Genomic DNA, 14,646 nt, shown 5'->3' with positions numbered 1-14,646 from the left:
CGCACACCAGAACGTGTCCTTCTCTTCATCGCTCCGACCAACCTGCGGAGCATATCCCGAGATGACGTTCACCAAGAGCTTTCCAATCATCATTTTCACCATCATCAACCTTTCACTCACTCTCGTCACACTCACCACACTGTCTACAAACTCCTCAGAAAACAGGACACCAACACCATTCATGCCCTCCGGGCACCCTTGCCACACAAACTTGTATTTCTGTCCCTGCCTACCCTTCACCATTCTCACACCACTTCCCTTCCATCTCGTCTCCTGCACACAACATATGTCCACTCTTCTTCTGACCAATACTTCCACCACTTCTCCTGATCTCCCTGTCATTGTCCCGACATTCCATGTCCCAAACCTCAGAAACCGATCTCCACTTCGGGCTGTACCCTGCCCATATGTAGTTGTAATTGTCATGGTTCTCTTTTTTCTGTATACAGTATATACAATAATATATTCAATAATATATTAATTCTGTATATATACAATAATATATTATTATATATATATATATCTATATATGTATTATATATGTGCAGTATATTTAATACATATATGTATTTCTTTGGTTTGCAGTGGAACGAAACAAAAAAAAAGCTGAAACAATTACTAAATCTTAGCTTATTCCACACAGAAATCCTAAAATGGCCCGGACAATATTATTGGCACCTTTTCGAAGTTGTTAGAAATAATTAGATTTCAAGCAGGTGATTCTCCTTTACTTTGGAATTGAACTCACCTTTGGTGAGTTGTAGGTGCCTGCAATATAAATATCACTCATTCAACCAGTTTGAATAGAGAAAAGGAGTCATTCTGTTGCTTTGTGTCACTGTGTGTACCACAATGAGCATGGAGAAAAGAAGGAAAACCAGAGAATTGTCTGGGGAGGTCAGACACAAAATTGTAGCCAAGCATGGACAATCTCAAGGCGACAAGTCCATCTCCAGAGACCTTGATGTTCCTGTGTGCACCGTACGCAATGTTATCAGGAAGTTTAAGACCCATGGTGATCAGCTGCCAAACAGATTCAAGCTGACCTGCAGGTACGACAGTTTCAACTCACACCATCCATTTCCAACTCAATGAAAGGGGGTTCTATGGTAGGAGACCCAGGACCCCACGGCTGAGAGAGAGACATAGGAAAGCCTGACTGGAGTTTTCCAAAACACACCTGAACAAGCCAAAATCCTTCTGGGAGAATATCCTGTGGACAGATGAGACCAAATTAGAGCTTTTTGGAAAAGCACATCATCTCTATGTTTGGAGAAAACAAAATGAAGCCTTCAAAGAAAAGAACACCTTCCTACAGTCAAACATGGAGGAGGTTCAGTGGTGTTTTGGGGATGCTGTGCTGCCTCTGGCACTGGGTATGTTGAATGTGTGCATGGCATCATGAAATCAGATTACCAAGGCATTTTGGAGCGCAATGTTCAACCTAGTGTCAGAAAGCTGGGTCTCAGTCGAAGGTCATGGGTCTTGCAGCAGGACAATGACCCCAAACACATTTCAAAAAGTACCCAGGAATGGTTGAAGACAAAGCGCTGGACTGTTCTGAAGTGCCCAGCAACGAGTCCAGATCTAAATCCCATTGACCACCTGTGAGGAGATCTGAAAACAGCAGTTGGGAGAAGGCACCCTTCAAATCTGGGAGAACTGGAGGGGTTTGCACAAGAAGAGTGGGCAAACTGCCAGTATAGTGGTGTAGGAAGCTCATCCATGGCTATAGGAAGTGCTTGACTGCAGTTATTTTGTCCAAAGTCTGTGCTATCAAATATTAAGTCGAGGGTGTCAATAATTTTGTCAATTCCATTTCTTTTTATTTTCTGATTTAAAAGGATATATTAAATTCTGAATAGAAAACATAGGTTCTGTAATATTAACAGTGAAATAAAGAATTGTCGAGACCAAATACTTTTGTCAACTTATTTTTAGAGAAAATTGTGAGTTATTTGAAAAAAGTGCAAGGGTGCCAAAATTTTGGCCACGACTATCTGAAAGCTGCAAAATAAAAAAAAAAGCCATCTTATGTGAACACGTCAACCAAAATTCGTATTTTACATGTTCACAAGCATTTTGGAACACAGAATGGATCTATAAACCAGCAGTTATGAACAAAGCTCAAAAAAAATGAAAGTGGCCTGTGTTAGTGGGTTTCTCCGGTAAATGATAAAGCATCGAAAAAGTTTGTAAAGATGTCCGGGTGAGTAACCATGAGTCAAGAGGTAAGAAAGAGCAATCAATCCTCGAAGATGCATTTCAAAAGATTTGTTCTCCGAATGCATCTTGCTTCCGAACCAACAACGCCCTGCATCAAACATATGTCGACTAAGGTTCAAGGCCTAAAAAGTTGACCTAATAAGAGTAAAATTTTAATAAACCAGGAGACAAATCTCAAACTAGAACGACACTCGGTAGAGCGCATACCTCCACCAGGATGAACAGTTTACATGTTGTATCCCACTGATAGGCCGGATCTGGGTCCGGACCTGAACCAAAATCTTATCACTTGTTCTAGTCACCCACCCAACTCATGCATCAGGTTTTGTAATAATCTGTCCAAACTTTTTGAAATATTGTGTGACATCTCATTTTCGGCCACATCTCTCAATGGTGAAGAATCACTTGGAGGATTAAAAAATTCTCATATCTGTATCAGGATGCAGATTTTCATTGAAATCCAATCAATTTGTCCTTGTCAAACACATATCCTGTCCACCAAGTTCCTGAAACTCTGCACAACCTTTTGAGTTTTTGTTTTTTTTCATTTAAAAATGCACCGTAAAGGAGCAAATGAAACTCCAATAAATTTCCCAAAGATTTTCAGTGAAGGCAACCACAGCTCACCTCCGTGGATCCCGAAAGGCTGCGGAATGCACATGGCGTTTTAAACCCAACCGTGGACAAGTCACAGTTTGTCAACACTTGCTAAGTTATTAATAAATAAATGAAGACTCCACATGTCTCATGTTGCTAAATGTGCATTTCACGTTTAGCAGTGAAGCAAAATAAATGTAAGGACAGTTCGATGAAGTTTTATCGTTTTTCAAAGTTCGAGTTTGTTTACTTCGACACCAATTCTGCCGTTTTATAAGCTTCACAAAGCGACGTGAAAACCGCATCTTGCACTGCTGAGACGGCTCAAATTCCCAAAGTAAAATTTCCCACCGGACCGTGGTGTAAAACTTGTGGGTGAAAAGCGAACGGAGCTGAGGCGAGGCGGAGATGCGCGAAAGGCAATTTTACAACCACCGAGATATTTCACGAGTGAGCATAAGAAATATTCTGGAGCAGCAATGACCAAAAATTTTTCAAAACGAATGTTGTTGCAAAAGTCTCCAGGTTTTGCCTTCTTCATTGAAACTTTGACGGCAGATCTGCCAACAAGACTTTGCGTTCCTGAACAAATATTTATTTTGTGACCATTTCACAATAATCGTGTCAAACCTAAAATATTGCATGCTTGGTGAGAAGCAACAGCAACACAAGCTGCTGGGGATTCGCTTATGTCCATGGAATTTCTGCACATTCTCTAAGACTCGATCACGAGGAGGCGCAAGCATTGGCAATTCAGTTCAAGTACCCTGATTCTAACCCAATTTACTACTTCTTTAATGGTGCCAATTGTTCACACCTCCTTGTGGGGTCAGCCAGGGAACGTTTCTGGGCAAATCTTTTCACGAACTGGCTGGCCAGGCTTGAGGTATGGATGCTGTGACAATAATTTGGAAATAGTTCAGGATGCTGGTGATAACTCGCCTATTCTTTGGGAAAGCCACCTGGAGATCTTTAACATCCACCAACTAAAAACTAACTCGAGAAGACGGGTCGTCCGGCATAACATTCTTACGACAGACGAGACATGAGTCGATGCCTTTCCTACATGCAAAATATGGGTTGGGATTCAAACTCAGGTGAGACACCACACATGCAGGTCTGCATACCTCTAAGCTCTCCCACTTGGCTCATGCTGCTGAGATCTCAAGTTCAAACCAGCCTTCGTATTAACTAATGAAGGTCACGAATTGTAGATATGGATGCTTCCACTTCCGAACGTTTAGAAAAGGGTGGACAACCCGGTCTGCAAGTGATTTTTTTTTTTTAAACAAAATCTAAGGCTCATAGTAGAACGCACGCACACACATGCACACGCACATGCACACACCTGTTAAATGAGACAAATGCTGCCAATGAGCTCGGAGGAAATCCCGTCACTTCCCGAGGCACTCTGGGTACCCAGGGACATCACAACAATGGTGCAGCCATTGTGGTCTCACCACACTCAGTGGGCAATTCCTAAAGAATTGTATTTGTATCCTCCTCCGCAGTCCCCATGGTTGCCAAACGATGGGTATTGTCCGTATTCTATCCTTTTATATGCTGAACGTCAAGCAAGGAAGCATACCATTTTTTTTTAATCTTTGGGATGACTCGACCGGAGTTTGAATCGCCGACCTCTCAGGCTCGGAGCGGATAGCTCTTAACCATTACACCGCCAAATCCAGACTCGGGCAATACATTAGATTTTCAGCATCACAAGGTCATTATAGTTCATCATAAGGAAATCATTTGACAAGCAGACTTGCCAAAATCTTTTACATTTTAAACCTCTGCTTAACAATTCAGGATTTCTTGAGTGGCAGGACCAACTGTTTTAAGTGACAAGTCTGCCTCAGTCAATCTTACATCCAGCAGAACAGCTGCTACTGTGTTGGGACTGCACCAAATGCATCACAATCCTTCGACAAGAAGGAAGTTGTACAAGTTAAAGCCATCTAATGGAACTGTTCCCGAACAAACCATTAATACATTAAATCGTTTATGGAAACTTGTCAAGGCTTAAAGCTCGAGCCCTCTTTCTTGGGTTCACCCGTTTGATGTTCTCATCCAAGTACTTGGCTCATGCTGCTGGGACCCAGGGTTCAAGTTCCATATACTACGTTCATTTTCCAAACTTATTCAAAAAGCACATCGGCATCTCCTAATGTCCTAGTCCTGCATCATTGCAAACTCACCTCACTATGAGGTTTCAATCACGACAGAAGATAAATACCAGTGGTCGAATAATATAAATAAAAAATAAAGGAGTCAAAGCTGTAGAGAAAAAGAAGGTCATAACAGGAAGGGTTGGAGGTTACAGATGTGGAGTCTTTTCTCAACGCGCCCTTTATGAATAAGGCCAAAAGCGATGCGAGCCAGGAGAAGACGGGAATATTATTTTGGGACATTTCCTTCCCGGAGGATATTTGTCCAGTTTGCGTAGCACGGGAAGAGGAAAAGCGTGCTGGAGTTTGAAGCATGGGGAGCCAAAAAGATGTATGCACATGGAGAAACCAGAACGGCACTCGGTAGAGCGCATACCTTCACCAGGTTGAACACTGAACAGTTTATGTTTTCTATCCCACTGATAGGCTACATCTGGATCAGGACCTGAACCAAACTCTAATCGGCTTGTTCTTGTCACCTAACCAACTCATCCACCAAGTTTTGTCATAACCCGTCCATAACTCTGAGATATCGTGCTATATATCGTTTTGGCCCCATCTCTCAAAAGTGACGAATCACTTAAGAAATTTTCATATGCAGACTAGATCGTCACCAAAATTGAATCAATTCGTCCTTGTCACACACACAACCTCTCCACCAGGTTTCGTCTGAATCCATCTATTACTTTTTAAGATATCCTGCTCACAAAGACAAACAGGGGTGAATACATTACCTCCATCCACCTTCAGTGGCGGAGGTAATAACGAGGGAAATGTGATCAATTTAAAATGTCCCGTATTCTTCAAGCTAAGTGCTTTCAGTTCAGTCAGACAGGCGTACGAGGAAAGATGCTTTTATCTCAAATTGATTACTTTTTTTCAACCCGAGATGAAGAAATGGAGGACTTTCAACCACAAGACATCAACATGCCATCCTGATGTTTACACCGGTCCGAACATTGCTTGAAGTATAAATCAATAACTCATGGAGCAAACTTAGAGAAAAAAAGAAATAACAACAAAGAAAGACTAAAACGTACTCCTGCATTTCAACGAGCGACTCGAACGTCGTGCCATTCCTCCAGGCATGCTGCATATGGGATGCCCGTGGCCAGGTCAGGTCTTTGGCCAGTTAATCGCAGCACATCAAAGGAGATGGGTAAAAAGCTTGAGTCAGCCTGGTGCCACTACCAGGTCGCAGGAAAGCTGGATCAGGATGAACCAAAGAACAAAACAAAGTGGACCTCTCGTGAGTTTTGGTTCGTACCGATTAGTTCCTCTTTTGGGGGCGAGTCGTTCTCATAGAACTCGTATCATGATCAATGCAGAATACTGAATCCTGAAGGATGCTGTGCTGCACATGACTGCACGATCCGGGATACATTTTGAACGGCGTCACACTCGACACAGCACCACGTTTCATTCATTACACAGGATTCGCGGAACATGCTTTCATGGACACATCATTCGGATGGCCGCATTGAAAGCTCTTGGTAAGAAACGAGGAGAAATCCGGATATGCGGAGCCAGAGATCTAACTTTGAGTGCTGGATTCACGAGAAGCATTAAGTCTTGCACATGTTGCTGGCTCAACACAAAATGAATGAAGGAAAAATCATTTTGTTGCATACATTTCAAGTACTTGTGCTGCAAAGCACGTTAAGAGCAAACAATAATCGTTTCAAGGTTTGGGCCAAGCAGAATTGGCGTTCTGCCCCGTAGGAACATCTTCGACTCATGTACCCGAAGTAAAGAATCAAAACACGAGCAAAGATGCCAAGACCAGGCGTCCAGGAAGGAGAGATGGCTTGGTGACATTAAAGCAGCCATTGATGACGACGACACAGGAAACCAGAGAGGCTGCGGCACATGGGTCCAGCAGTTGGCCGGAACTCCCTCATGATGGTCAACAAGAAAGTCTCCTCGCTTGCTGGGATTTCAAAATCTTACCACAGTTAAACTACCGATGCCACCACCATATTCACAGGCACACCAAAGCTCGCACGCCTCAAAGTTCATTCACTCCGAGATTGTACCTCGTCTCATTGTGTCAGCATCGTGCTTATCTGGACTTGCAACTTACAAACCATTCAACCTGGCATCGGAACTTTCACGCTTTATCCACCACATCTTCAAAAATCTCAATCTTTCCATTAGCTGCCGTACACCCAACCTACATCTCCTCCAACACCTCCTACACCAACTGAAAAATGACAAGCTCACGGGCAACAGGCACAAAAAGATGTTCCAGAGGAGCAGTTTCAGCATCCGCCCTCTTCCAAAAGCTAGGGAGCAATGGTCAAACGAAGGTCTGACAAGTATCAATGCTGGGCATTGTGAAATACTCACAGATCCAATACTAGAACGGCACTCCACCTGGTTGGCCATATCACTCAATGGTGAAGAATCACTTAAAAAATTCTACTAGCTGGATCCGGATCCGAATCTTCACCAACATTGAATCGATTCTTCTTTGTCGCACACACAACCTGTCCAACAAGTTTCGTCCAAATCCATCCACAACTTTTTGAGACATCCTGCTACGTATAGTTTTTGGCCTCATCTCCCAATGGTGAAGAATCACTTAAGAAAATTCTAGTTGCCGGATCTGGATCTTCACCAAAATCTAATCATTTCGTCCTTGTCACATACGCTACATCTCTGTGAAATTTCGTCCGGATCCGTCCACAACTTTTTGAGATATTTTGTTTACAAACGGACAGACGGACAGACAAACGGACAGACAGACAAACAAGGGTGAAAACATAACCTACATCCACCTTTGGTGGCGGAGGTAACAAACTCACGAAGATCAACGATGACAGTTAAACCCGTGATTTGTGTGGCATGGACGGTACTTGGGCATGTTGTGGTCACCCGACTTTTAAAAGCACTGGGAATCCTTCATTAGCAAAAAACAAAGAGGGTGACAACAACTCTGTACCTAAAGTTCATACAAGAGAGTTTGGCCAAATAGAATTGGACAAACTAGTTATTCTGAATGAAACTAGAGCTTCCAGGGAAGCAGAACTCAACTGAACAACTTTAAAGTAGGTCGGGTCTCACATGCCAAGTTTGATGAAAATTCGTCAATATATGTGGACGCTAGATTGTTAACGTCGTTTCAGAGCTGAAAACAATATGGCGGCCTATGGCAGCCATTTTGTGACGGATCGGGTTGGAATGCAATAGCATCCTACCTTGTGTGGTCAGGGTTAAACCTTCTAAGTTTGATCAAAATCTGTTAATATTTGTGGACGCTGGAGTGTTAACGTCGTTTTAATGACCAAAAACAAAATGGTCGCCTACGTCTGCCATTTTTCAACGGATCAGGCTGAAATGTAATACCAACCTGGTCCTTGGGGTAAGGATGCTGCATGTCAAGTTTGATCAGAATCGGTTGATATTTGTGGACGCTGGAGTGTTAACGTCGAAAAGTTAACGGACGACAGAAGACAGACGACGACGACAGATGACGACAGATGACGGATGCCGGAGGGTTCAGTATGTGATGAACTCAACTGGACGATAGTCCAGTTGAGTTAAAAAAGAAAGAAAATAAATGGAACCTTTGCAGTATACAATGTGAACCACAGGTAAACCAAAGGTGAGATTCTACAGTTTTGATGAGCAAAATACACATCAGCATTGGTAAAATGAGGTGTTAAATCGAGAGAAGGAAGCAGGGAAGTACTGTACATCAGGAAATAAAAGCATAGGAATTTCTGGTGGTGGAGGTTGAGGATGATGGAGGTTGGGGAAAGAGAGGAGCATTGGAAATGGGAAGGGGGTGATTATGTAGGATCATGGAGTGGGTTGCTGGAAGGTCGAAATCTTTTTCGTCGTGTATGTAATATGTAAATAGCTCCATAATGAGAGGGACATTTCCAGTGGTTGAAGGACGATGACGTTCTTAACACCAATCCCATTCTCAATAACATGTCTGAGACATCTTAAAGTGGGTTAAGTCAAATACCAGTGGATTTCAGTTTTTAATCCACTAGGATTCCAAACTCGCATTCCGAGGAACTAACTGACAAGATGATAAATCCGTAACAGTTGGCCATCGAATGCCAGCACGCCGGACAAATTCCAAATATCAATCTGGGAAGGACTCACGGATTTCCGTACTTTGCCATTGAGCACCATCGGTAAAATAACGCCGGGAGTGTCTAACTAAATCTAGAACGGCACTCGGAAGAGTGCATACATCCACCAGGATGAACAGTTTATATTTTGTAGCCCTCCGATAGGCCGGATCTGGATCTGGATCTGGACCTGAACCAAAATCTAATGGGCTTGTTCTTCTCACCGACCCAACCAACTCATCCACCTAGTTTCATTGCAATGTGTGAAATTGTGATCCAATCTCTCAATTGTGAAGAAACATTTAAAAAATTCTCTTATCCGGTTCCAGATCTTCACCAAAATCGTATCAATTCGTCCGTGTCACACAACCAACCTGTCTGCCAAGTTTTGTCCGAATCCATCCACAACAATTTGAAACACGTTATGGTGCTATATATCGTTTTTGGGCCTCTTTCAATGGTGAAAAATCACTTGAAGAATTAAAAAATTATCCTATATTTGGATCCAGATCTTCAGCAAAATCGAATCAATTTGTCCTTATCACACACCGAACCTGTCCACCAAGTTCCTTCCTAATTTGTCCATAACTTAAGATATCCTGTTCACAGACAAACAGACAAATAGGGCTGGAAACAACTTCCATCCACTTTCAATGGCAGAGGTAATAAGGAAACGTCTGTGGATCGGACGAAATAAAAAGCCATCTAGAGAGTCATCGGAGAACAGAGAACCACTCCATTTTTTAATGGAATGCACCATTTTAGGAAAAAGGGGAAGGGGGAAGAGGGGAAGTTACTGTGCTGATTATGGGATGGAGCATCGTATGGTAATGGTGTTGGAGGCAGGAGGCAGGAGGCAGGAGGATGAACAGTGACCCCAAAATAATCTGAAGACAAATTGAATTATTCTCACCCTCTTATTGCACTTTGAGCCTGGTGTTGGCTTAGCGGTTCGGGTGCCGGCTTGGGATCCTAGGATCCTGGGTTTGAATCCCGGTCGATCGCTGAATTAACGCCAGGGGGGTTGACTCAGCCTGTCATCCTTCCGAGGTCGGCAAATTGAGTACCAGCTTGCTGGGACGAATGATCATGGTGAGTACCCCGGTTTAGAATAGGTACACCGTATCCCTGCGCATCGTAGGAGCGTGACCAAGGGTTGGCGTCAGGAAGGGCATCCAGTCATAAAAACATTGCCTCAAACAGGGAACCATGATTGTCATGGGGCCCGCAAGGCTAACCCCTGCTCTAGCGGGGAAATGGCCTTAAAACGATCATTCATTCATTTTCATTCCTCTTATTGCACTTTATCTTTTAAATCCACATCTGATTCCGTGTGCACGGTCCTGGTAGCACAATCAGGATTGGATGCAACCCCCAAAGCACATCTGTGCTACTTTTCAGCTATCTCAAAAGCAACGACAAACAAAACAACGGAAGAATAAAAGAATAAAAGAATCTTCAAGAAAACGGACCATGAACGGTGAAACAGAGGTCTTCGGACATTAACAGAGAAACCCTGCACAGGATTGGACATCGATCGTTTAACCAACCAAGCGCATCAACAGCCAGCGAATCACAACCGTTGCTGAAAAACTGGAAATACTGCAGGTGTACATCGTTTCTACGAGGACGATGTGCCGGGGTCATGCGTGGAATCAAAGCAGGTCGTCTTCACGACGACGAAGTTGAAGAGTAGAGGGCGGATTTGTTATTTGTCAACACTGACTTGATCATGAGATCCGTGGATTCAATAAGTCTATTACAACAGACTCTGCAATTTAAGGTCTCCATCTTATTTGGCAGAGCCACGCGGAGGGGCTGGCAGGATGGACTAAAGGTATTTACGCTCGCTTCTGAGCAGTCTTGCCTGGGTTAGAATCTAGGCCCAGCTACAAACTGCCACCCTGGCGTTCGACAGGCAGGAGAGGCATCAATGTGGTTATTGTCCCTCGGAAGGACGTCAAACTGGGTGTCCTGTCAGCTGGCATTAATTAATAAACTTCCACGGTGTCCTTCATGAAGAGTCGGAGAGCAATGATGGTACACGTAACAATATGCTGCATTATGAAAAGAAGAAGAGCAGCGCAGGTCCACAAGATTACACAGGATCTCTTTCAGAGATAAATTGTAAATGTTACATTTCCCACCACCCAGAGGCACACGTGCGGGAGAGGGAGTGGGGAGAGGGTGGCGGAACGGTTCAGCATCGGCGACATCTCACCTATCAACTTTTCCTAATGTACATCAAGGTACGTTACAGTGTCTCCAAAGTGACACTAAACAGGTCCTACAGCTGTGAACAAACGAGCTCATAGTGCCATGGAGATATAGCTTACTGGGTCCTGAACCTCCATCTTGGCCTAAACAGCAGGATAACGCAAGACCTCCAATCAAGGAGCAAAATGGCTCTCCTGGCTTTTTGATTGGAGAAAACGCTGTCAGCCAGAAATTATGAAAAACATCCTGGGTGTACATGGCATTGGACGGACCTGGCGGATAGATCGTCGTCGTCATCATGCACCACGGTCTGCGCAAGCGTCTGTTTTGTCGAGGCAGTTTATCTCCTTGGGATACAATCCCGGACGGATTGCCACTCCCACACGGGATACTCGGCCGCAATCATGGAAGACCTTCTGAAATATTTTCAGAATGCAGGTGAAACCTCGCCGACTCTTCCTGACTTACGACTTACGACGAAAAACTTCCTGACTTACGACTTACGACGGTTACCTCAGATGGATTAGTCCACCAATAATGCCAATCGATGGGCATCCCAGTTTAACGTCCGTCCGAACATGGATGCCTCGATTCAAGGCCAGGCGAGACGACTCGGAGGCGAACACAGGTACCTCGAGGTCATCGTGCCACACCACGTTACGCAGAGGGCCCCGATCTGTCACACGGACCTGAACAGGCCTACCAAGCCACCCACAACCACCTCTACCTTCAGTGGTCCCTGTGTACCCGTCCTTCGGAATGAGAGTAACTGCACCGAGGAGACCGACACGCATTCAAATCGGTCATGTTGATGGTTCCGGCACACGAGGGGGTTTCGGTGTAAATATTTACATCGACGGTCTTCCTTTTCACACACCTAGGTATAAAATGAAGTGAATTCACCACTCGGTCCAACACACGAGTCCCCGACACATTCCGCTTCCATGACGTCATCACAAAGAGGGACCGACTCCCACACACGGTGCGAGGCTGGTTGCTGATGTCAGCTTTTGGAATTCCGAAAGGCCATCAGTTTTGCAACGTGACCGTGATGGGTATGGACAACCCGGTTTGCGTGCTTTACACGTCTTTCACACTAGTGCACGGTCGTCGTAAATAATGGCTTTCAACAGATAAACAGAGTGTTAAGTGCAGGTAAACCGTTAGTTAGTCTCTCGGTACATTGAAGGAGGGCCCAGCCATTCATTCATTGGTTCGGTTTCACGGGTTTAAACTCGAAATACACCGCACGTTACCTCAAATATTAACACTAAACACATGTTACCTCAGATATTCACACTAAACACACAGGTTACCTCAGATATTTGCGCTGAACACACAGGTTACCTCAAATATTCACACTAAACACACAGGTTACCTCAGATATTCGCACTAAACACACGTTACCTCAGATATTCGCACTAAACACACGTTACCTCAGATATTCGCACTAAACACACAGGTTACCTCAGATATTCACACTAAGCACACAGGTTATCCTCAGATATTTGCGCTAAACACACACGTTACCTCAAATATTCACACTAAACACACAGGTTACCTCAGATATTCGCACTAAACACAGGTTACCTCAGATAATCGCACTAAACACACAGATGACCTCAGATATTCGCACTAAACACACTGGTTACCTCAGATATTCGCACTAAACACCGGTTACCTCAGATATTCACACTAAACACGCAAGTTACCTCAGATATTAACGCTAAACACACAGGTTACCTCAAATATTCACTAAACACACGTTACCTCAGATATTCGCACGAACACACAGGTTACTTCAGATATTCGCACTAAACACACAGGTTACCTCAGATATTCGCACTAAACACACAGGTTACCTCAGATATTCGCGCTACACACGCCGCTCGGTGGTGGGAAGGCTTTAATTTAAGGGGTTTGTGAACGGGAATTTGTACTCACCTCGGGCCGTTTGTAGGGGTGTCCGGAGTGCGATGGAAAAAACAGCGAAAAATAAATATTAAAATGCACGAAGGAATCAAGAGAGAGGACACGATCCCGATCCCGAGGCTCTGCGGTCGAGGTTAGGGTCGGATGGGGTTATTATGGAGTCCTTGCGGCCGGCGGCTTCACCGCGGATTTCCGACCGCGGAAGAACGGTGTGCGGCCCATTGAAGTGACGGGCCGGCGTCGCACGTTTCACGGACCGCACGCTAGTCGAGGCCACGTCGCCCGCGCGATTTTCCGATGGAGACTCACCTGATTGAGATCCTCGTCTGAGAGCAGGTGGGACTCCCTGGGCTTGAAACAGTTTTGGCATTTGGTCTTGTTGAAGATGTTCGCCTGAAACTTTCGGCATGGATTCTCCTTGGCGGGCAGCATCGTGGCCGCCGGTTTAATAACACGACCGCTCAACGTTGGTTCAGATCTCACTCCCGAGAGTAGCGTGAATCGGTTTAGAATGGGATGAAAGAAGAGGGAAAGAGGAAAGAACGACGCACTCGAGGTTTGAATCAGCAAAAGAGCCGCGCTCCACGAACAGACAAGAGAGAGCACTGACCGGGCCCGCCCATAACGGAGGAAGCCACGCCCACAACGGAGGAAGCCACGCCCAATACAACATGCACAAACCACTACCAGCACGGCGAAGATAACCCACTACCAGCACAACCCACTACCAGCACGGCGAGGATAACCCACTACCAGCACAACCCACTACCAGCACGGCGAGGATAACCCACTACCAGCACAACCCACTACCAGCCGGCGAGGATAACCCACTACCAGCATAACCCACTACCAGCACGGCGAGGATAACCCACTACCAGCACAACCCACTACCAGCCGGCGAGGATAACCCACTACCAGCACAACCCACTACCAGCACGGCGAAGATAACCCACTACAAGCACGGCGAGGATAACCCACTACCAGCACAACCCACTACCAGCACGGCCAGGATAACCCACTACCAGCACAACCCACTACCAGGTCGGCGAAGATAACCCACTACCAGCACGGCGAGGATAACCCACTACCAGCACAACCCACTACGAGCACGGCGAGGATAACCCACTACCAGCACGGCGAGGATAACCCACTACCAGCCCAATCCACTACCAGCACGGCGAGGATAACCCACTACCAGTACAAGCACAACCCACTACCAGTACAAGCACAACCCACTACCAGCACGGCGAGGATAACCCACTACCAGCACAAGCCACTACCAGCACGGCGAGGATAACCCACTACCAGCACAACCCACTACCAGCACGGCGAGGATAACCCACTACCAGCACGGCAAGGATAACCCACTACCAGCACGGCAAGGATAACCCACTACCAGTACAACCCACTACCAGCAC

General features: G+C 45.1%; 1 protein-coding gene across 3 annotated transcripts in view; it reads right to left on the bottom strand.

Moving 5' to 3' along the window:
• LOC137427922 (myosin phosphatase Rho-interacting protein) overlaps nt 1–13,829 on the bottom strand; it is a 136,005-nt gene extending 122,176 nt beyond the window's left edge. For all 3 annotated transcript variants that reach the window (XM_068117749.2, XM_068117747.2, XM_068117750.2), the window contains exon 1: nt 13,538–13,829. In XM_068117749.2, coding sequence (XP_067973850.2) covers nt 13,538–13,660 — 123 coding nt within the window. In that variant the 5' untranslated portion in view covers nt 13,661–13,829. The remainder of the gene's footprint in view (nt 1–13,537) is intronic.
• Between the last annotated feature and the right edge of the window lie 817 nt (nt 13,830–14,646).

This window comes from Myxine glutinosa, chromosome 5 (assembly GCF_964187855.1).
Source record: "Myxine glutinosa chromosome 5, kmMyxGlut1.1, whole genome shotgun sequence".
NCBI classification, from domain to species: domain Eukaryota; kingdom Metazoa; phylum Chordata; class Myxini; order Myxiniformes; family Myxinidae; genus Myxine; species Myxine glutinosa.
This window is presented reverse-complemented; position numbering and strand designations above follow the sequence as displayed.